Source organism: Sminthopsis crassicaudata, chromosome 4, assembly GCF_048593235.1.
Source record: "Sminthopsis crassicaudata isolate SCR6 chromosome 4, ASM4859323v1, whole genome shotgun sequence".
Taxonomy (NCBI): Eukaryota; Metazoa; Chordata; class Mammalia; order Dasyuromorphia; family Dasyuridae; genus Sminthopsis; species Sminthopsis crassicaudata.
Window position 1 is genome coordinate 191,950,922 of NC_133620.1, and position 24,189 is coordinate 191,975,110.

A 24,189-nucleotide genomic window follows, 5' to 3' on the forward strand; every position below is an offset into this window, starting at 1 on the left:
ATAAGTTTAATATGAGTCAACTCTGTTATATGACTCCGAAACAAGGCAATATAATCTTAGGTTGCACTAAGAGACCTGGTATGAAAAAAGGGGAATCTAGGTGGCACAGTGGTTAGAATGCCAGGTCTGAAATCGAAAAGACCTGAATTCCATCCTGGACTCAGATAATTATTAGCTGTGTGACTCTGGGCAAGTTAATTAACACTGTTTCCCTGTTTCTTCATCTGCAAAATGAGCTAAAGAAGGAAATGGCAAACCACTTGAGTATCTTTGCCAAGAATAATTCAAATGGAGTTACAAAGAGTTGAAAGTAGCTGAGTAATAAAAACATGCAAGACTAGAGAAATAACAGTACTCTCACCTAGCAGGAATAGTTTTTTTTTTCTGAATAACATAGTAATAATCAAGAAAGTATTCAAATAAAGCAGGTAGCCTAAGAGCATCTTGCTATGGTCAAGGGCCAAAATATGCCATTTAAGTATTGATTAAAGGACTTGATTATTCTCATCTTGAAGAAAAGACTTAGGAAGAGAACTGGGAAAGTTATGATAATTATCTCCAATATTTAAAAGATATTCATGTGAACAAGTTATGAGATCTTTTATTATTTTTCCCAGAGCAAAGAATTAGGAACAATGAGTAGAAGGTTCAGCGGCAAAATTTGCTTGTTGCATTATGTTACAAAGTATTTTCATTTTTAGGTAAGGGCTGAACTAGATGGGCATTAATGTTGCACCTCACATTGTCATATGATCATAGTTTTAGCCTTATTGTACCTAGAATCCTTAAATAGTTTGTGGTTGGTTATTGTATTTCATTTCTTTTTTCTTTTCTTTTTTTCCCCTGAGGCAGTTGGGGATAAGTGACTTGCCCAGGGTCACACAGCTAGGAAATGTTAAGTATCTGAGATCACATTTGAACTCAGGTCCTCCTGATTTCAGGACTGGTGCTCTATCCATTGCACCATCGAGATGCCCCTGTAATTCTTTCTTAAAGAGGACAAAAATGACATCACTATGTTGGGGTCAAGATACAGTGTGACTGATCATTACTGATCAGACCAATACAAGCTCAGAAGGCTCTAGCCCAGGCTGGAAGAAATAGTCCATATGAATATGGATTGGAGGTGTCCAAATTTACACATCTCACAATACTTAACAAATGGATATTTAATGAATTAAGGCTTGAAGAAATAAAGAAAAAAAGAATTATGACCATGAACAATTCTCAAAAATATTCTCAAACCATTAAGGAATTATCTGAAAAATCTAATCAATAGTGAACATCTTATAACAAAGTGTTACTGGTTCCAAAGTTTCCAAAGTTCAAAGCAGTAAATCATCATCTGAGTATTTCAAACAATCATTCCATTCTTGACAGGCTTATTTATGAAATGTTTGAAAATGACACCATCACTGGAGTCCCTTAGCTTATAAATAGATGTGTATTTTTAGAGTGCTTACTACAGTAACATTTGGCTCCTTGAAGTGAATTGCCATTCTATGACCTATATTTTAAAAAAGGAAAATTGAAGCAAAATCAGATTAAATGATTTATCCAAGGTGCCTCACATCAAGCTGGAAGTAGGATTCAAAACATCATTATGGTCAGTCAGATGCTAGTCTTCCATGGAGTGTTTTTTGTTTGTTTATTTTAACCTATCATCACAGAAAAGAATGAAAGTATTGGGAGTAGCATTGTACAGAAGGGAGTAGTCACATTTTCTTTTGTTTTCCAAACAAAGCTGGCATTCTGGCAAAGATTTTGCCTCTCTATGGAATTAACCTTCTATTGCTATAATATATGAGTTGCAATTTTCCCTGTCAGCTTGAGCTGGACAGATGTCTGAAAAATGTTCATTGTTCAAGTTGTCACAAACTGTACCTGACCAAACATCTGTTTCCAAACAACAAGAGGAAACACCTGCAAGCACACTGAGTGTATTCCTCCAAGGGAGCATCCTTTTTCAGACCCTGTTATCAAATCCCTTCAACTGGGAGAGAGCAAGGCATCATGGATACAGATGGTCTCTTCCAGATGGTTTCAGGCTAGCTCCTAATGAATGTGGGCTTTCTGGGGGAATATCATATATATTATTTGTTTTGTGGTATGTTTCAGCTCAAAACTTCTAAATTTTTTAAAATGTGAATTATAAATATTCAATACTAATTATTACTATAGCTAACATTTATATAGTGTTTACTATGTGCCAAGCATTACATTAAACATTTTACATTTATCTCATTGAAACTTTACAATAACCCTCAGAAATAAGTATTATCCTCAATTTTCCAATGAGGAAACTGAAATAAATAAACATTAAGTAACTTGCCCAAGATCACATAACTAATAAATGTCTGAGGCTTGATTTTTTTTACAGCCTCATAAACAACATTTTCTATTCCAAGGCAGTGAGATGATACTGTGGAACAAGCACTGAACATAGAGTCATCAAGACTTGAATTCAGATCTTTCATCAGTTACTTAGTAACTTTGTAACCATGTGCAAATCTTAACCTCTCAGGCTCATTTTCTTTATCTGTAAAATGAGATGCTACGATAATAGAACCTCCCTCACATGCCTGTTTTGAGCATCAAATGAGATAATATGTGTAATTTCTTTGAAAACTAAACTGCTATGTAAATACTAGATATTATTATCATTATTATACCAAGTCAGCTACTGATTTTCTAAACAGACTTGAGCAATGTGGCACAGCAGGCAAAAAAAGATATTTTAATCTTAGTTTGCAGTAAGAGATAAAAAGTATATAAAATGACATTCCAGACAGCCAGAACACATCTGGAGTATTATGTTCAGATTTGGGTCCTATATTCTAGCAAGACATTGACAAACTAGAATGCAGACAACGAAGGGCAACTAGAGTTGTGAAGGGTATCAAGACTATGTTGTCTGAGAATTGATGGTGAGAACAAGAAGGAACAAGAGAAATAAAGTTTGGTGTGGGGAAGAGGGACTATATAGTTTCATTTAGGTATTTAAAGGATTGCCATATGGAAAAGGAATGGAACTTGTTCCCTTTGGCTCCAGTGGGCAGAACTGGGAACAAGGGATGAAACTTGTAGAAAAACAGAATTAAATTTGACATAAGAAAAAAAAAAAAAAAAAGAGAGAGAAATTTTCTAACAAGAAGACCTATCCAAAAAATGAACCAGGCTACCTCAGCCTTAGGGGCTTCCCTTTGACTGTAAGCAGAATCCTGATAACTACTTAAAAGGATGTTTTAGAAGATATCTCTGTTCAGGTACAGCTCAGTGTTTGTAGGAGCTTGCACTTTCTAAGATTGTGGTACCCCTAATTTGATAAACCCCTAATTTGAAAGCAATATTTCTTCAAGATCTGTCTTCTATCCACCATACAATATTATTTCCCTGGAAATGGACCTTCTACAAAAAATGAGACTGACATCAATACATGCATATTGTACATACATGCTATGTACAAATCAGAGAGCAAATTATTCAACCATTACTTATAATGAGCATATGGTGACATATATATATATATATGTATATATATAATGTGTGTGTGTGTGTGTGTGTGTGTACACACACATACATACATCAAATATAAGACCAAGGTAAGTAAATTTAGAGTCTATGCATGAAACTTGAGTTATTCAAATTTGCATACCTATAATTACAGAGCATTTTTATTGATATTTTGCATTTCTTCCTTTAAAATCTATTTATTCCTATCCTCTGCTCCCTTATCTATTAGAAACTAGCTTTTGGCCTTATATATTTATATTCATTTTCTATAGATCTTGGATATCAGATTTTTATGAGATATGTGGTACAGAATTTTTCTCTCTCAACAGTTTATCTTCTTATTCTAAGTACATTAATTTTGTTTGTGCAAAAGCTAGCTTTAATTTTATGTAATTGAAATTATCTATTTTATATTTTGTGATAATTTCTATCCCTTTTTGTTTTGAAATTCTCCCTTAACCATAAATATAAAAGTTGTCTCCTTTTTCAAATGTGAACATGTTTAGATTAAGTATATTTCAAACTTGTTATGGTATAGGTTGTTGGTCTAAATTTATTTCCTGACAAACTCCAAACTGCTTTCTTATCAAATTGAGGTTTTTTTCAAAATGAATTGTGTGATTGGATTTATCAAATACTGGGTTATTGTGTCCAATTCCTTCTATGTCTTAATTATCTCCATTTATTTTCTCTGTTCTCAGAAACATTTTAAAATAAATCTAAAAATTAATTCTATTATCAGATGGATTATTTCAAATATTCTTTCTTTCATGTCAATGAATATAATTTTTTTTCATAAGCCATAAATGACAACTAGGTCAGCTATCATTTTTTCCCAAAACCATAGATTTTATAAAAAGATATATTAGGCTATTTTCTAATCACTAAATGCCCCCTAATGAGAATACTTAAATATCTAACTGTCTTGTCACTGAAGAATTAATTTTAAAATAATTACTGCCAGAATGTGACCTTTTTTACTTCAAAAGAACTAGAGAGATCACAAGAGATAACTTTAAAATTGCATAAATTTTGATTAAAATTTGGCAAAATTTTAAGGGAGAAGAGACACATAAAATTATTGTATTGACTTTGTGAGGCATTCATTACAATTGAAAAAGAAGAGTAAATTCAGGTTTTGGAAAAAGACAATACATGAAAAGGTAAGGTGATATTGATCACCTAAGGCTAAACTTAAAGTTATGAAGAAGGATTATTTACTGAAAATAAAATTGGAAAATGCATTGAACTTGGAAGGCTGAACTTAGAATTATGGGACTTAGGATCAGGTTTTTATTGTGCCAATTACTATTATTTCAACAATCTCTCTGGAGATTCCCTCATGTATAAAATGAAGGGTCAGACTAGAGGATCTAAAATCTTCAGATTTAAGATTCTGGGATGAATGTCTGACTAGAGGTAAATCTGAAGCTCCAATTTTGTTTTGGTCTCTCTTATTCTATCATCAGGCAGCTAGTTGGCTCAATGGATAGTGTACAGGGTCTAGAATCAGAAAGATTTATCTGGCCTCATTCTTACTATGTAACCCTGAGCAAGTCTGTTAACTCTGCTTGCCTCAGTTTCTTCATCTGTAAAATGAGCTGGATGGGGAAGAAATTGGCAAACCATTCCAATATCTTTGCGAAGAAAACCCCAAATAGAGTCATGAAGAGTCAAACATGACTGAAGTACAATTAAACAAATTCTGTAATCACTCTGCTACAAGATAAAAACATTATCAAAAATGACTCTTTTATATTAAAATCTTTGTGCTTTTAGTATAGCACATGAAACTTGTGAATTTAGTTTTTCAAAATTATATGTTGTACCCAACATTCAGGACAAATTCAAGCCTGCTAGTCAATGGAAGTACAGGTAATCTTTCTGTCTCAAAAGAGTTGTGGAGTCAAGAATACCTGCATTCAAATATAGCCATTTAGTAGACACTAGGGAAGCCACTTAACCTTGACCCTATTTGCCTCGGTTTCTTCATCTATAAAATGAAATGGAGAAGAAAATGGTAAACCATTCCAGTATTTTTGCTAAGAAAACTCCAAATAGCAAGAACAGAGTTAGACAGGGCTAAAACAACTAAACAGCAACAATCTGCTTCTGATAAGCAAATCATTTAATCTCTCAATACTTCAGGCAACTCTTTAAAATTATAAATTTGAATAACAGGTACCTGTCTACATTGGTTGAACAAGTTTCCACAGTAGGAATTCCCTACATAAATGAATGTAGGGAATGAAAACATATAGGTTTAAAAAAAAAAAAAAAAAGCTAACACAAAAGTGTCCCTCAGTGGTTTATGATCATTGCTTATGTAACTTTCTACTTTCACCATGCCCAAAGAAAGAAGTCATTTCCCCATCAAAGAGAGCATCTCTGATATTTCTAGCCTTTAATTTAAAATTCTTGATGCAGAAGAAAGAGCACTATATTTGATGTGAAAAGATTTTGGTGTGAATACCAAGTCTGATACTTGATAGCAATGTAAATAAATATGTCACCATCACTGCAGGTATTAAAAGTCTCTATAAAATGAGAGGTTCTAAATTCAAGGTCTCTTATAGCTTTATAGCCTATTATCCAACAATGCTATTCCCTACCCACACACCCCCATTTTTATAGCAGTCAACTATTTAAAGTATATAAATTATTTTTCTACAATATGAAAGAATTTTCAGGCAATGAACTATAATAAAATTTATTAAGATTTTAAGATTTTTATTGATAAATTTATTAAAGTCTTTTGTTTTTACATTCCTTAATCTATCCCTACTTACTTCTACTTTCAAAAAAACGTTCCCTTATAACAAATTCTTTAAAAAAAAAAAAAAAAAAGAGGGGAAAGAAACAGTTCAACAAAACAAATAAATACATTAACTAAATCCAACATTACAGTCAGTGCTGTATACCCATAATTCTCTACCTCTATTAAAAAAAAAAAAAAAAAAAAAAAAAAAAAAAGGAGAGAGGTGCAATTTTATGTCTCTTCTTTGGGACTAAAATTTGTCATAATTTCACAACATTCGGTTTTTATGGCTTTATTACTATTAAGTTTCCATTCATATTTTTGTAGGGCATTTACAGTACATATTATTTCCCTGGCTCTGTTTATTTCATTTTATATCAGCTTTATGTGTTCCATTGCTTCTCTCTATATTCATCATATAAATTGTTTCTTTCAGTATAATATTATCCTACATTACTAAACAAGTTCCTTAACCTCTGAGTGCTCTAGATAGCTGAGACTGAATTAAAGAGATCCTGTGTTAGTATATAGAGAGATTTCTATACCAATGAAGTCACTTTGCCTAACATTAAACTTAGCCTATATTCACAAGCCAACATTTCTTCAGTCATCCTTCAATCACTGACCATCAGCTTATGTTCTAGTTCTTTTACTCTAATAAAATTCTATATTTTTAAAATCACTGATTCTTTAGGTTATATGCCATGGAATAGGCTTTCTGAATTGAAGCGTATAGACCTTTTAATCACTTTCTTAGCATAATTCCAAATTGCTTTTACAGCTTTACCTACACTGCTTCAGTATGCCCATCTTTCCAAAACCCCTCCAATATTGACCATCTTTGGTCAATTTTTGCCAGTTCGGTAGTTGGAAGACAAAATCTTGGAATTGTTCTGATTTGTATTTCTTTTATTATTTTTAGTGATTTTGATAAATTTTTCATATGGTTATTAACATTTTCTGATTGTTCTTTTGAGAATTATTTGTTCATATTTTCCATAAGGGAAAAGACTCATTAAGTTAAAGTTCAACTTGGCCTCTTTCCAATTTATTTTTTATCTCCAAGTCTGCCAACTCCCAAATCTCTCTTTTCTTTATTAGTTTACTCTTACATTCCAAGCCAATACCAGAGTTTTCTCTTAGCTGCTCTGGTTACTGAAGAATTAGAAATACATTTCCATATAGGTTTCAAGCTCCCTACCATGCTTTTCCCCTTCCTCAAGTTTAAAGAACACTGTTCGTGGTTATCATTACCCTAATTCAATAACCATTCTCAGCTCATCATATAAATTTTCTTAAAATTCACTTCTGCTATGCTCAAGCAAATATCATCTTCTGGAGTTATCCAGAGTTTTCTGAAATTCTTCTTTGCTATCCCTAAGCAAATCTCAAAATGTCCTTTATTAGCAACAAATAAAATATTGCTTTATTATTTATCTGCTATTTTTGAATTTATTGCTATTTAAATTTTCATGTATTCATATGCTCTCTCTTAAATAAATCATTGGTAATTTGTTTGAAGTCAGGGTATGCCTTAAACTTTTTGTTTCTCCTCCCTGAGCATGTCTAGTACCCCAGAGATAGAAAGGTGACACAGTGTATAGAACACCAGACCTGGAGCCAGGAAGACCTTTGTACAAATCCAGTGTTAACCCTGGGCAATTACTTACCCTAAGTTTCTTTGTCTGAAAAATGGAGATAATAGTTCCTACTTCCCAAGGTTATTGTGAGGATCAATTGTTAATATAAATGTAAAGCACTTAACACAATACCTAGCAAATACTAAGTGCTATAAAAATGCTTAAATACTTTTATTTACTCCTTTTTCTCTTACAAAGTAAGTCCCACCACATACACATATACACACACACACACACACACACACACACACACACACACACACACACAAAATCGCATCTCATTTCACTTATTTTGGCCTCTGACAAACTGAGATTGTTCCTAAATTCACCTGTAAATTGAGATTAGCAGGTGGTTGACATAGGATGTATCTCATTCTGGACATTTTTCCAGAGTAGAAGCTTGAAGCAATAAGGAATATCAATCAGTCCATCAATGTTACTGCCACCTACATTCAAAAATGCCATAGACTAATAGAAAACTAAAATAAGAAAACTATGCTATTTTGATCTTAAAATTTTATCTTCACAAATAATAGAAAAACAATGTTTTGAGCACACTTTGAACTATTTTATCTCTTACATTATTTCCAGATAGGTTTAATCTCATATGCCTAGTAAAGTCCACAAAGAAAATACAAGCTCTTCAAAAAAGTTTTCCAGCTTGTAAAATGCGATAGAATAAAATGATAATCAGTGTGGTACATCAACAGGGAAATACGAGTTTGAATTCTGTCTGTACCACTTAGTCAACATTTAACCTTAGGCATGTTATTCACCATCACTGAGTATCAGATTCTTTCTATTTAAAAGGAGGCTGTGGTATTAATAATCTTTAAAATCCCGTTCAGACTTGGTGCTAAGCACATAGAAAGTGTTCAATCAACACTCATTGAAGTGAATAAAACAACTAATGTTTATATGGTGCCTTAATTTGCAAAGGTTTTATGTAGAATATTGTAAGATTGTAGCTTTTTAATCAGAAGGGATCTCTTATTTAGCCATTTCAGTCATGTCCAACTTTTTGTGATTCCATTTGGAGTTTTCTTGCCAAAGATAATGGAATGATTTGCCATTTTCTTCTCCAACTCATTTTACAGATGAGGAAACTGAGATAAACAGAATTAAGAGACTTGCCCAAGGTCACACAGCTAGGCCAGATTTGAACTCAGGAAGGTGAACTTCTTGACTTCAGGTCCGGTGCTTTATCTACTACATCACCTAGCTACATTCCTTTCATTTTATAAATGAGGAAACTGAGGTCCAAAAAGATGGCATAATATGCCCAATATCACACAGATATACAGAAGAGGATTTGAATCCAAATCTTCTGACTGCAAAGTTAGTGTTCTTTCCACTGTGACTTATTTTTTCTCCTTTAATATGCTTCTAAGACAAACCCATAAAACACTTTGTTGATGGAACTATGTAGCTGCCAACTTCTGTATCAACTATGATGTGACAAAAGAAAATAACTAATTGTTGGGAAAATATATTTTATTAATTTATATTATGACTAAACCCTGTATTAGTTGAATAACAAGGAAGTTGGGGAAATAATGAGCAAGAGTTTAATCCATTGTCAAGATCAAGTTTATATTAGTCACTTCCCAAGATCTTGCTTTTTGGACCAGGCAGACTTTGGGAACCCAATGTACAACTGTGAAAGATGGGTCCATTTACTGATTCAAAGGCAAATGATCCTACTCCTAATAATTTTTGGACCCTGTTCTGTACCAGGAGGGGAAACACTATCAGACCTCCCCCTCAATCCTCTTCTTACTTCTCCACTCAAAACCAGCATTTTTAGATATCTCCAGAGCAATGGATACAGTTCCATCTTCACCTCAAATTTAGGATAGGAATAAAAATGTGATTCGTGATTTCATTATTAGAGTAAACTTCTTCTACTGCTGCAGACCTGCATGTTCTCCATAGCTTAGAGACTCACAGAATTTCTTAGATCACACAGACATTCATTGACTTACCCCAGGGTCACACAGACAATATATTTCAGAGTTAGGATATGAACTCAGGTCTTAAGGCCAGCTCTCTGTCCACTAGGCAACACTACAATCCCAAATTTAACATGTCCAAGATCAAGTTTATAGTCACTCCTTCTAAATATGCTCTTTATTCTGATTTCATTGAATTCACTGTCTGTGGCAAATATTCCTCCATGCCCAAAGACGAGCTTTACTCTGAATCATCTTCCTCTGTCTTCTTATGGTAATCAAATACTAGTTTCAATCAGTCTTATCTCTGAAATAGTTGAGATAACCTTCTTATAAGTCTTCCTGACTCCATTTTGTCCTCAAATTGATCATCTCATTGCCAATATAGTCTATCTTTTACAAACTTCTGGTCATATCACTCTTATGCAATTAATTCATTTATTCATTAATGGAAAAATTAGTAAATCAATAGATGAATTGATAAATATATAAATACATAGATGGATGAATAAATAAGCAAATATATAGAAAGAATGATATGTTAATGACTAATTAAATAAATGGGTGGATAAAGAAATAAATAATAAATGACTGGATAAGTAGGTAGATAAATAAATGTATAGAAGATAAATAAATAGATAAATCTTTCATAGTTCCCTGGTATACAAGGACCTATCAGCACTCTCCCATGCCAATTTTATTTCACATTACTTCTGTAATCTATTATTGAGTCAATATGTATCATTTTTTTTGTTTCCTGAACATTCTTTAAAGTTGCCTACTTTTGTTTCTTTGCTCATACTATTCCCTTTGCCTGAAATGTCCTCTTTGTTTACTGAATTTCTACCAATTAAATGTTTCTTCCTCCATGAAACTCTCACTGATCCTTCTTTGTTTATTTTATTTATTTTATTCTGAACTTAAGAAATAAGCATTAAGCATTTCCACATCATAGAATAGAACGATAATTGAACATAAAACTGTTGATTTATTATGTACTACTTGTTATTTCTTTTAACTGTGTGATAGTTATTCTCTTTAATGTATTTTTTGAAAGTCCCTCCCTCCCGTATCCTCTCCCCAAAGCCTCCTATATTTAATTTATAACACTTATCTCCTACCCCTCTTATTTCTCTATAAGTTTAGAAGACTTTTGCATCCTTTTAGATATGTTGGTTGTTCTTTTTTTAATCCAGAGCCTTTGAAAATAAAATTCCAACACTTGCAATCCTCCACCCCCACCTGTTTCCTCTGTATCAGTTCTTCCTTTCATTCCCATTTTTATGAGATAATTGAAATATACGCAGAGTTAAAATGGAGTATTGGAGTAGAATTTGTTATGTTTCATCTACTGTAAAAAAAAAAAGGCAGGGGTAGCAATCATTATCTTAAAATTAAGGCTAAAATAAATATATTTTAAAAGATAAACAGGATACCTACATTTTGATAAAAGGTAACACTGATCCTTCTTAATGGTCTTCCTCCTCACACCTCTTACAAATCTTTTTGATTTTCAATTTCACTGCCTTTATTTTGTAATGTTACTTAATATATCTTTGTCCTGTGCCTCTATGACAGAAATGTCTTATAGAAACTTTGTGTAATTAGTGATTTGATGGTAAAATATTTAACAACTGTCTTTTGGGGGGAGAAAACATGCAGGTGATACAGTTCTAAATTTTATCTGCACTATTGACATTTTCTCCATTACTTTCTTAAGTCTAAACAATCAAAAAAATCAGTCATAGTCTGATTTATAGCATTTACTGATGTCCAAGGTATAAATGCTTAAATTAACAGTTATTAATGTTAAATTTAATTTAACAGCTTATAACACTTTTTGATACTACACACACACACACACACACACACACACACACACACACACACATACACATACACACACAACCTACTACAATGCTCTGGGTACGTAACTAATAAGCGATAGTTGAATGAATGAGTGAAACTTGAAACATTCCAGAAATAGAAACATGTGAGTAGAAATATGTCTCAAGATAGAAGCATCTTCCTCTGCAAGCAGAGAAGTCAGGGAATCATTAGTGAGAGATTAGTGGCAATTCAGTTTATTGGAATAAGCACAGGATGGAAAGCCAGCTTCTAGTTCAAGCTCTATCACACCTAATTGTGAGAGCCTGAGCAAGCCATAGCTATCCTAAATAGGGTTCACTTTTCTTCTCCACAAAATGAAGGAATTAACTAGGGGATCCTTGAAGTCCCTCAGAACTGTAAAATGTGGAATATGAAATAATGAGACAAAATGTTGCCTCCACACACGTGAGCACGCACACACACACACACACACACACACACACACACACACACACACACACATTTTAGCTGCTACAGAAGAATATATTCAGAAAATAAAGCACTAATGAAAAATTAAACTTCCAAACTTGGAGGTAAGTAAAGATATGGTGTGGACAGGTTTTTCCAGGATATTATTTCAATTCAAACCAGGATATTGATGACAAGAAGAGAAAGGTTCCTCTCATCTCATAGAAATGACTCCAGGATTTTAGTTCTGAACATAAAAGGATCAATCCTCTCATTTTATATATAAAGAAATTGAAGTCCAGACTTCAATTGTTCTTTCCATTGGGGTGTCTCCCTATAGGTAAAAACTACATCAGAGTGATATGCATTATAAACTGAGGTCAGAGTAATAGCAGCAACTTACTTTTACAGTGGAGTGAGTGAGTATGAGTGTGTATGCATGCATGTATGTGTGTATTTGATTTAAAAAGCACTTTCCTGGCAAAATAGATAACTTGAGAAGTAGGAAGTATAAGTAATGTTATTCCCATTTTTGCAGATGAGGAAACTAAGGTTTACATTTTCCCACAGTGACAAGCCTAAGAAATAGCAGTCAGAATCTAAATCCAAGACTTGTGACTCCAAATCCATTGCAGTTTTTACCACACCACTCCACCTCTTTAGTCATCTTATCCTACTTACTCTTTTAAAAATTTGCACAACATTTTTCTCTCAGAAAATTGCTTGTGATTTTTTTCTCCAGTAAACTCAATTTGATTATGACTCGGTTTTCAGATTTGTAATATGTTGGTAAATGACACATTGTATTCTCCTGATTTAGAGAACCAAAAAAAAAAAAAAAAAGTAAGCTAAAACAGCTGGCAGTATAATGATGTGATGGAAAGGGTTATAATCACTCAGACTGACAGCCCTAGGGGTCATCATTGATTCCTCATTCTCTCATCCTCCATTCTCAATGCCTTGTCCATTTTAATCTTTGTAGCATCTCATAAATGTTCCCTTATTGCCTCGATTATTGCTAGCACTCTGACCAGGTCTTGGATTATTGTGATAACCAGCTGGTTGGTTTCCCAACTGATTGATCTCTCTATTTCAAGCCTCTCTTCACTCCAATTCATCTTCACATAGCTACCAAATTGTTTTCCTAAAGCACAAGTCTGACCTTAACATTCAAGCTTTCCTCCATTCCAATTTTTAAAAGTCCAATGTTGCCCTATAACTTCCAGAATCAAATATATAATCCTCTGGAAAGCATTCAAGGCCTTTTATAATCTGGCCCCCTCCTACCTTTCTAGTCTTCTTACATCTTGCTCCCTATTCCCACTTACCCACAAAATACTCTGCAGAGTTCCTTGCTGTTCCTCAAACAAGACACTGAATCTCCCAAATCTAGGCATTTTCAATGGTTGTTCTCCATCCCTGGAATTTTCTCCCTCTCCACCTTCATCTCTTGGTTTCCACAGCTTTCTTTAGATCACAGTTAAAAATCTCATGTTGTACTGAAAGCCTATCCCAATCTACTTTAATATAAGTGCTCTCATTCTGTTGATTATTTTCAATTTATACTATATATAATTTGTTAGTACAAGTCTTTTCATCTTGTCTTTCCTCATCCACCGTGAGTTCCTTAATAACAAAGACTCCTTTGCCTTTCCTTTTATTTCTAGTGCTTAGTACAAGGCCTTACATATAGTAAATGATATTTATTAAAATGCTTCTTGATTAACTAGGGAGACTTCTCAGCTGGTGCCTAGAATAGAATCCAGTAAAGGTTTTATAGCAAGAAAGCTGCAGAACAAGTTCCCTCAACTCCCACAATCTGTTATAAAAAGTGACATCTTGCAAAGTAAATTATTGATAGTCTTTGAGATTGTTATTAAAATAAAACATTTATAAGAAAAACAAAGTTAAAATCAGAAATATAATAATGTGACATTTTAAATAGAAAAATAGTATCACTTCTTAGCTTGAGATTTCTTTTTTCAGCCTTTAAGTTTCTAAAAGAGGGAGCATAAAGTTCTTAAGCAAGATTAAGAATCAAAAATATTCACCAGATTGTTAGTCTATATAATTGAGTGTAATCTAAAAGGTATTCATTAGACTCCTGCCATATTCAAGCCCCTAAAGATCAAAAAGGCTAAAGGTAAACAATGATCTTTCCCCTCACTAAGTTGATAATTTTTAGTAGGTACTTTGATTTAATTGGAATAGAGAGCTCCACCTAAGGAACTTTCTCCATACCTTCTCTGAAATTTACTATCTTAGAAAATTTCTGGGAGTATTGAGAGATTTAAGTCACCTGCTCTGAGTCAATTACAATTCCATCAGAGGTGGAACTTGGAACTTTTGCTTCTCAGGTCACTGAACTCCTCTACCTCTCTTCTCTGTCTACAATCTCATATTTGTAATTGTAATGAACTTATCACTCATCAGGGGATCCAAAATTTCACCTTCCTGAGCTTTGATCTCCTCACATATAAACAAGATTCTTAAATGCAATGTGAGGGAACCTCATAAGGAAACCATGAAGAACAAAAGCACAAATGCAGAAATAATAACTAAAATAAATATTGTTATCCCTCATTTTGCTATTGAGTTGGGTCGTTTTTACTTGGCAAAGAATTACAGACTTATCATAATTGTGCATGGGATGGTAGAAGGAACCTTGAATTTGGAGTCAGAAGTCCCAGACTTGGACCTTTCATCTTAGCCAATAACATAAACCTAAGTGACCCTGGGCACCTCTCCAAGTCTCAGTTTCCTCATTATTAATGAGGAGGTTGAACCATCTGGTTTCTAACTCCTTTCTTACTTAAAAGTTACGATCTCACTTTCACCAGTTCTTTTCAGATCCAGGAGGATTAGCAAACAAGCAAAGACATCACCCCAATAACAGAGGAGAAGCAGCTGCAATCTGAACTCAAACTGCTCTAAGCACAAAGGACTATTTCCCCTTAGTTTAGGGGAGAGTTGTGTCCAACTCTGAAGAGTTCAAAGAGAGAGTCACACTATCATTATTGTTTTTTTGTAATTTTTCCAATGTTCTCACATCAATCTTGAAATAAATCTGTGGATGTGTGTCTGTGTGGGTGTGTGTCTGTGTCTGTGTCTGTGTGTATGTGTGTATTCATAAGTGTTACTTGAGTAGGGAGGAAGGCTTTGAACTAGATAAACTGTTGAAGAATTTGAAACAACTCTCCTAGCTACAGGAAGAAAAATCAGTCAAGCAATGGTGAAATTTCTTTTGGCCTCTAAAGCCTCACCCTTTGAAAACTGGGGAATTTGTAATTATGTAAGCAAGAACTAGAGAGTGGAAGGAGGATATACATGGATAATTCTCTCCAGATTTCAAATAAATCAGCCAAGAAAGCCCAACATCCAGCCAACTGAAACCACAGTATGCAGGGACTTCATTACTGAGTTTTTTCTACTGAATTCACATGCTGACTGTAGATGAAAAATGCTAGAATTAGTGGCTCATTACCTCTAATGAGACAAAGCAGAATCAGTTTTATCTGAGCATTGTCCTTGATCTCTAGTTTAGTCTTATTAAATTCTAATTGGACAAGGAGAAACAAAACTATTTGGTCTGGATCACTATTTCAGGACATTTCAGGATCTTCCTACCAATAACTAAACTTATTTACTGAGAGGCAACATGACATAGTGAATAAAGAGCTGCCCAAGAGGCAAAATAACTTTAGTCTAAATTACTTCTCTGACATATAATGGTTGTATGACCCTGAACAAGTTGATTGTTCTATGTCCCAGGCAGCTAAGATTATAAAAAAGTGCAAAGTATAGGCTGATCTAGACTGGAAAAGCAAGGTCTCCATGCCAACTTTCACCTCTGAAATAAGAACAAAAAAGTATAAAGGAGAGAGCACTACATAAGAAAACTGCATTTGAAGCCTCATCTCAGATACTATTTATGCAATTATGCAATGTCTCTCTCCCTCTCCCTCTCCCTCTCCCTCTCCCTCTCCCTCTCCCTCTCCCTCTCCCTCTCCCTCTCCCTCTCCCTCTCCCTCTCCCTCTCCCTCTCCCTCTCCCTCTCCCTCTCCCTCTCCCTCTCCCTCTCCCTCTCCCTCTCCCTCTCCCTCTCCCTCTCCCTCTCCCTCTCCCTCTCCTCTCTCTCTCTCTCTCTCTCTCTCTCTCTCTCTCTCTCTCTCTCTCTGGATGGCATTTTTCATCATAATTTCTTTGGAATTGTCTTAGATCAGAATAGCTAAGTCTTTCACAATCATTACAATATTGCTGTTACTATATCAAAGTATGGCACAGTAGAAAGACACTCTGAAATCAAAGGATTTAGATTTAAATCTCTCTGACATTTACTCCTTGTGTAAGATTGGACAAGTCAGTTAATCACCCAAGACCCTTATTTATTTATCTGTAAAATCAGGGTGTTGGATTAGATAACTTCTGAATCTCACTCCTCTGAAGTACATACTCTCTCTATGTATACTGTAATGTTGCCTCCCATATACTGCTAGATGGGGAATCAGAGAATGTAGATTCAAATCTTAACATTTATTACCTGTTTAATCTTGAGAAAATACCTTTACCTGACTGGATTTCAGTTTCCTCACCTATAAAGTGAAAACATTGAATAGAATTACCTATAAAATTTCTTTCCTTCAAAATCTATGATACTATCATCCAAAATTCATACATATATATGTATTATATATTTTATATATAATAAAATATGTATTCTATATAATATATTAGTATAGTATATATTATGTATAATATATTGTCTATATTATATATTTTATATATGTACATATATACATGTGTATAGTGTTTTGTATATTTATATACACATAAAACTATGTGTTTATATGTACATGTATACAAAAAATATACATATAAATACACTCATATATACTATATACATATATTCTAAATAACTACGTATTGTTATTTCAAGATTCTGGGATTTTACCAGTGTGGCTACTATCTCTATGAAAGTAGATTATAATCTTTCCTTTTTTTTGTATAGAAAATCCAATGAGTTAGTATGGCCTAGTGGTCAATTCCAATCTTCCAGTTAGCAGGGTTTTTTTCATAAACTAGAGTGAGATGTAATCTTCTAAGAAGGTAAGGTTCTCTGAAACCTCTCTTTTCATCCTCAACTTGCAATGGTTTTTAAGTGAATCTTAAATAAACATAGCCAAATTGGGTATACTCAGAGCAAGAAAGATTGTTTTGAGTTCTATTCTCAATATGATATCTGACTATAAATGAAATTTTCACAATTAAACTACCAAAGTTAAATACTTGTGATTACAATGATCATTTCCTGGAGACAGTTGAAACTTGGTTTGGGGTGGGGAGAGTATGTGTGTTGGGGATATGGGGATGTTGGATTTGGTTTTGGGTTGGTTTTTTGTTTGTTTTATTTTGGTTTTGGTTTTGGGGTGTTTATTTTGTTTGTTTTTTTATGCAAGGATCATTGCATCTTGGACAGAAAAAGTCTTTCATGTGGGGTGAAATTGTCTCAACTAAAATATAGTGTTCAAAGATAGATGCCAAAATAAATTTTAGGAAAATGAAATCTGGGTCATCAGTGTCACACAGATAGTTTGAACATTTTTATGGCTTGATGTCATCAGCAAACTAATTTAGGAGTAAAAATATTTCCATAGCCAACATCACAGAAAATCAAGTAAGAAATACTAACACAAAAGTTAAAATTCTAGAAACTCAATTTACTAACCCAATAATAAATTAAAGTGGTTGTTACTAGTCCAACCATTTTAGAAAGCAATTTATATTTATGCTAACAACGTGATTAAAATGTCTATCTCTTTTGACCTAGAGATTCTAGTACTAACTATATATTCCAGGGAGATCAAAGCCAAGAAGAAAAGTCCCATATGCACCAAAATATTTATAGCAGCACTTTTGAAGTCGGAAAGAACTGAGGGGGAAAAGTAAGTGTCCATTAATTGGGAAATATCTAAACAAAATCTGGTACAACGGCTAATAGATTTAGTGTGGGAAGGAACTTCAGAAGAAATCTAATCCAACCCCCTCACTTGAATAGATGAAGCTTTGAGTGAACGAAAAAAAGAATATATTAAGTGTTTGCTATGTGACAGAGATTATGCTGAGAGCTGGGAATTAAAAATAAGTAAGCAAAGAATCCTTGCCTTCAAGGAGCTTGTACTCTAATATGTGAAGACAACACATAAAGGGAAGTTAAGTTAGAGTTGCAAAAAGGTAAGGGGAGATGGCACAAAGTGAAGGTAGAGAGTAAGTGGCATGGTGAGCCTAGGACTAATTGGGAGTCCTAGTTCCAGTGGGAAGAGGAGGAAGGCTGGAGTAAATGCAATAAGGCTTACACTCATAATTTAAGAAATGTGTAAATTGAGGACATGAATACAATGGAATATTATAGTATCATAAGAAATAATGATTATGAAGACAACAATTAAGCTTGAACTGATGAAAATAAGTAAATCTAGGGAAATAATATGTGGAATAACTATAATAATATAAATAACAACAATAACAAAAAATACCTCAATACTATGTAATTATAATGATACACCTTGGACTCAAAGAAATGGTGAGAAAAAAACTTATTTCTTTGAAAAGGTGGGAACCATTCAATATGATAGATGTAGAGATCAATTTTGCTGAACTAATTTTTCCCCTCATTCTTTTATTATTTTTTTGTTAGATGAGACATCTCTGGGCAGGAGTGGGAGGAAGATATATCTAGAAATTAAGGCAAGGCAAAAACAAAAGATAATAGTTTTAAATCAAATTATAACAAAATTATAACATTTTATAAGATGTAACAAAGAGACTGGTTTTTAGAATGGTATTTTCTCCTAGTAAAAATGCTGCTAAATTCCCAATTCTGATCTATAGAAACTAGAGTAGAAGCCTTTTTTTCCCCCAATAGTGCATTGGCAAACAACCAATTCCCTTTCCCTATATCCTGTCCCCCCAAAAGTGCATTTGCAATATAATAACAGAATGAAAGAAGCATCTTGCACATTCCTTCAGCAATACTAATTTCCTCCAGGGCCTTTCTGTGTATTGTTGTGTTGATTTAATGGATGTTAGATTTAATCAGGTTGTCTAGAGGAAGAGATTGTCATATTTGAAGGGGACAGATGTGAGGAGTTAAACTACATGAAGTCTTACTCTTCATATAGCAATTTGGATCCAATATGATCATAGAATATGTAGTACTCTATAAATATCCAATCCAATTATATCCAAATAATCCAAGTCAAGACATCACCTTATGATGTCACTGGTTCTCTTCCAAAATGGAGGAAAACAACAAATATCCCATAAATACTCATTAAAAGGTTTATTGAATAATTGATTGAGGTTCAACTATAATTAAAGATGTTTTCTTTCATTTTCTCATACTGCATATAAAGAGTAGAAATATAAATATGTTCTTATTTTTATCTGCTAACAAATCAAGGACCATTCATATATGCAGAAGAGATTAGATGGGCTTCATAAGTAACTGAGAATGATAAAACAGAAATTTTTAGAGTCAAAGTGAAAGAGTTAATTCTTAATGGTGATCATAGGCTTTAGTAACTCTTTTTTAGTAATTAAGGTCTACTTGGGTTCTTTAATGATAGTCCTCATTAGGTACTTTGAGGATGGGATTAAGCTTTCATATTCCTTTCCTCTCTTTATGTGTGAACCATAATGAGAATGAGTGGTTGCCGGGTGTTACCTTTCACTCAACAATGGAAGAGCTATGTCCTCTCATCAAAAACTTCCTAGAACATGTCAACTACTCTACAAGAATAAATAAAAGGATAAAGACATATTTTAGCCTAGTCTCTCTATCTAGATAGAGTTCCTGGAGTCAGGAACTCATCTTTCTGAGTTCAAATTAGGGACATAACCCTGGGCAAGTCATTTTAACCCTCTTTGCCTCAGTTTCCTCATCTGTAAAATTCTGGAGAAGAAAATGCCAAACCACTTCAATATCTTGGCCAAGAAAATCCCAAATAAGGTCATGAAGAATTTGCTAAACAACAACAAAGCCATGAAATCTACTGTGGATTTTTCAGTATCATAGAACCAGGAGACTAGAGAGATCATCTAGTCCACAGGTTCTTTTTTGCGTCATGGGCCCCTTTTGTTTCTCCAATAATGCATTAGCAAACAATCAAACCCTTATCCTTTACCCTCAACCCCAAAAAGTGCTCTTGGGATATAACAGAATGAAACTTAGAATATAACTTCCATCTGGTCAAGAATATAGAATCTTTTAGAATAATATTTTAAGTGCATTAAAAAAGGATTGTTTTATTTGTGTGTATGTGTAAGATTACAAAGGAAACAAATTATGTTGAACTAAAGTCATCAAAATACTTTTAAAAAATTAAAATAAAACTCATGAACCTCATGTCAAGAATTTTTAGTGTAGTTTATGTTCTTCCCACTTTAAATTATATGCTCAGGTCAACTCAAGGCTCTACTGCAAGAAAAGGAAACTCTGCAAATTACATTCATAATCCGTAAAAATGGATCTGTCATTCGGGTTATATTTTGCTCGTCTAACCTAAATGCTTCCTGCTGCCATTTAAGTGCTTTCCTCTTAGTTGTTCTTCACTAGCAATGGAGATGGGCTTTCCAGTGTAAATATAAAATGTCTCCTTGTAGACTGCTAAAAAATACTACCTCTGCCTTCATCTATATAAACAAAAAAGCCAGTTCCTTTGTCCTTTCTTCATGGAAGCTTTTTCCTATGCCATGATCTTGTGGTAAATTGTATAGAAAGAGCCTTGAACTTCTGGGTTTGAATCTTCCCTCTAACCCTTACTAATTATGACCCTAGGAGAATGGCTTAACTTTCTAGGGAGTCAGTTTTCTCATCTGTGAAACAGAGGCTGACCTTAATGATGTCAAAAGTTTCTTTCATCTTTTACATTCAAGGGTGTACATCATTCTTGCTTAAATTTCCTCTGTTTTTCATGACCAGCTTCAAGAATGGGCCTCCACACTTACCATCACCCTAGGGGTTATGACTAGCTGTTTTTCATTTTTACAGAGGAAAATGTAAGAGGAAATAGGTTTACATCATAGTCCCTGAGAGGGCAAAAAAGGGAATGGGATGTATGCCAAATATAATTCCTGAGGGAAACTCTATAATCTCCCTCTCCCTCAGTAAATCTTTGGAAATAAAATAGAAAATAGAACATTATCTCTGTAGGATGGTTTAAAGGCTGGTCTGACCAAAGGAACAGTGAGTAGATATCTATGTCTTTGATAACATGAGAACATGCCTTTCCTCCCCAAGAAATAAAACGTAATAAAATACAGTGACTTATATCCCTAACACTCCTCCATGGAGTCTTTTCCTTGTTCAAAGTTTCCAAATGTGTTAATTATGTTCTAAATATCTTCCAGTTTTTTTTTCAAATGGCAAGAAAATCACAACAGAAATTAAAGAATCCCAGATATATAAAAAGCAGTTACATATACATGTGTTATGTGTATCTATACTACATTCTGAGATTTAATGGGCATACATACATTTAATACATACACATACATATGTATATCTGTGTATGTGTGTATCTTTTTGGAATAAGGATCTAAATAGACACATAGTAACTATATGATCTTGGGTAAGTCACTTAATATTTCTCAACTTTAATTTTCTCATCCATAAAATAGAAGAATTGTACTCACTGGCTTCCAAGTTCCCTTCTAGCTCTAAATCTACAATGCTATGACTAATAAGACAAAAAGGAGAGAAACTAATCAGAGCTCAAATTTATAGAGTGACACATCCTGTGTTGCCAGTAAAAAGGATTAGGTAAAACAAATTATGAAAGAAAACTTTGACAAAAGATCACAAGAACAGGGTCGATTGGATCCTTTTTTTAGACTGCATGTTTTATAGAGAACATAAGATAATTTGAAGATTTTGAAGATTTGTCTTATCCTTTTTTTCAGAATTTGGGCTAAAGTTGACCTTTTAAGTAAAAATTCTTTGATGTATATGTGTCTTCCAGAGCTGTGGAGTGGGATTTTTTCGCTCTGTGACTGGAGAGTGCTTACCCTGTGATTGTAATGGGAATTCAAATGAGTGTCTGGATGGCTCTGGATTCTGTGTGGTAAGTTCCAGTTCTTTTAATCCTGTTTATTTTGAAAGTAAAAAATAAGACTTTATTCATGAACATTCAATACACTTGGAACAGGTTACAATGAGAAGAAATCAAATCTTCTGGACTGTGATCCCTCCCATGGAGCTAAACATGCAAACTTTGGTTCTATGAAGAACACACTTACCGGAACCTTGCTAAGGAAGCCACATGAACCTCTGTGAGCCTCAGTTACAGAAATCTTATACATGAGTACTGTATTTGCTACAAGGGAGTTCAGTTACCACTAGTATTTTGATGATTCCAAAATGAGCCCAATTGACCCTGAGAAGAGGTAGTAGTGAAACTGATTCAGACAACATTTCTCATTCTTTACACATAAAGGAAACCTTTTTGTTCATTCTTTTAACCTGAAGCCCTCCCTTTTTTTGTGGACAGTGACAAATAATAAAATCCCTTAAAGCAGCTCCATCTTTGCATTGTTTAGTCTAGATCAGTTGAGTTTCTCTCCTCCCCCTACTTTCTTAAATAACCCTTACATTCAGGATGTCCTCTGTTGGGGGTGTAGGCATTGGCAGCTGACAAAACCTACTCCCCCTTTCAAATGCTCCCATCTCCGGTTTCCTGTTATTTTAATACCAGAGACTGTTTTTTTTCCAAAATCATCCCCATGGAAATGCTTGAGTGAATGTACAACTTTGATAATTTGTATTTCACTCACTCAACCCCCAGGACAGCAGGACTTAGCATCCCAGTCTCTTTTCTTGGCAAACGAGGAAGGCAAAAAGCTGAGGAGGTAGGGGGAAGCATATTCTCCCACAGGAAAAAAAATAGCAAGTGAGCTCACACAAAAACTATTCCTCCTTCCAGGTGCCTAATGGTAACAATGAGAAATACATCTGCCTTTCTGATAAAGATATTAGCATAAGTGGGAATGTGGCCTGGATGGTATAGAAATGGGATAGGGAGATGAGAAAACTCCCTCTACTAATACAGACTAGCACCATCTTTGAAATTTTTGTCATTCCAGCAGGGTTCTTAACTTCTCTTGTATCATGGACTCCTTGATACATAAAATAAAACACATAGCATTACATTATAAAGGAAACCAAACATATTGAAATATATTGAAATTCAAATATATTGAAAGTTTAATTTTTTCCATCCAAATTCAAAAATCTATGGACATCACTTTTCAGGTCCTGACTTTAAGAGTTTGCCTAGAAAACTGAGTATTTAGTGACTTGTCCAGGGTCACACAACCAGAAAATATCAGAGAACCTGAACTCAGGTTCTCCACACCACAGATGCCTCTCTTTAGCTTAAGGGAAATTTTCATCACTATTGAACTTTCAGTATAGAGTTTCAAAAGACAAATGGGAGCCTCCTAGATACCATTCACTTCTAATGGCTAACACCTGGTCATTATTATTAGACAATAGTAGGGTCATACCTAGAAACTTTTAATCTTTGACAAAGGTGAGACCCTCAAAACTGGGGGACAAAAGGAGAGAGTTAGGTCATGGGAATAATGATTCCACTATGGAAGACAGTTCCATGGGATAGAAGTGAAAGGAAGTGGGGTTTTTTTCCCACGAATGAGAACAGACCATATCTGTCCGTAGCACAGGCAGCCCCACTTGAATCACTGCAGGTGTTGAGGTGATAGAAAGAAAAGATCCCTGGAATATTTGTACTGTAGCAATAGAACTATGGAACCAGGCAAGGGAACCACTCCACATTGTGCAAGGATCAGAGCATTGTACTGAACAGCTCCCAGACATTGGGAGTAGGGCCAGGTGAGGAAGCAGGGTTACTCACTCTATCTCTCTGTAAGCCAGAAGAACATAGCATCCCACTCCCCTAGAGGTTTTGTACAACTCTAGCTATCAGCACCTAAAAGACAAGGGCCCATTGTC

At 34.2% G+C, this 24,189-nt stretch overlaps 1 protein-coding gene across 2 annotated transcripts in view; it reads left to right on the plus strand.

Annotated features, from left to right (window-relative positions):
* Positions 1–24,189, plus strand: part of LAMA4 (laminin subunit alpha 4) — a 174,786-nt gene that overhangs the window by 34,473 nt on the left and 116,124 nt on the right. For both annotated transcript variants that reach the window (XM_074310060.1, XM_074310061.1), the window contains exon 2: positions 22,181–22,282. In XM_074310060.1, the coding sequence (XP_074166161.1) occupies positions 22,181–22,282 (102 nt within the window). The remainder of the gene's footprint in view (positions 1–22,180; positions 22,283–24,189) is intronic.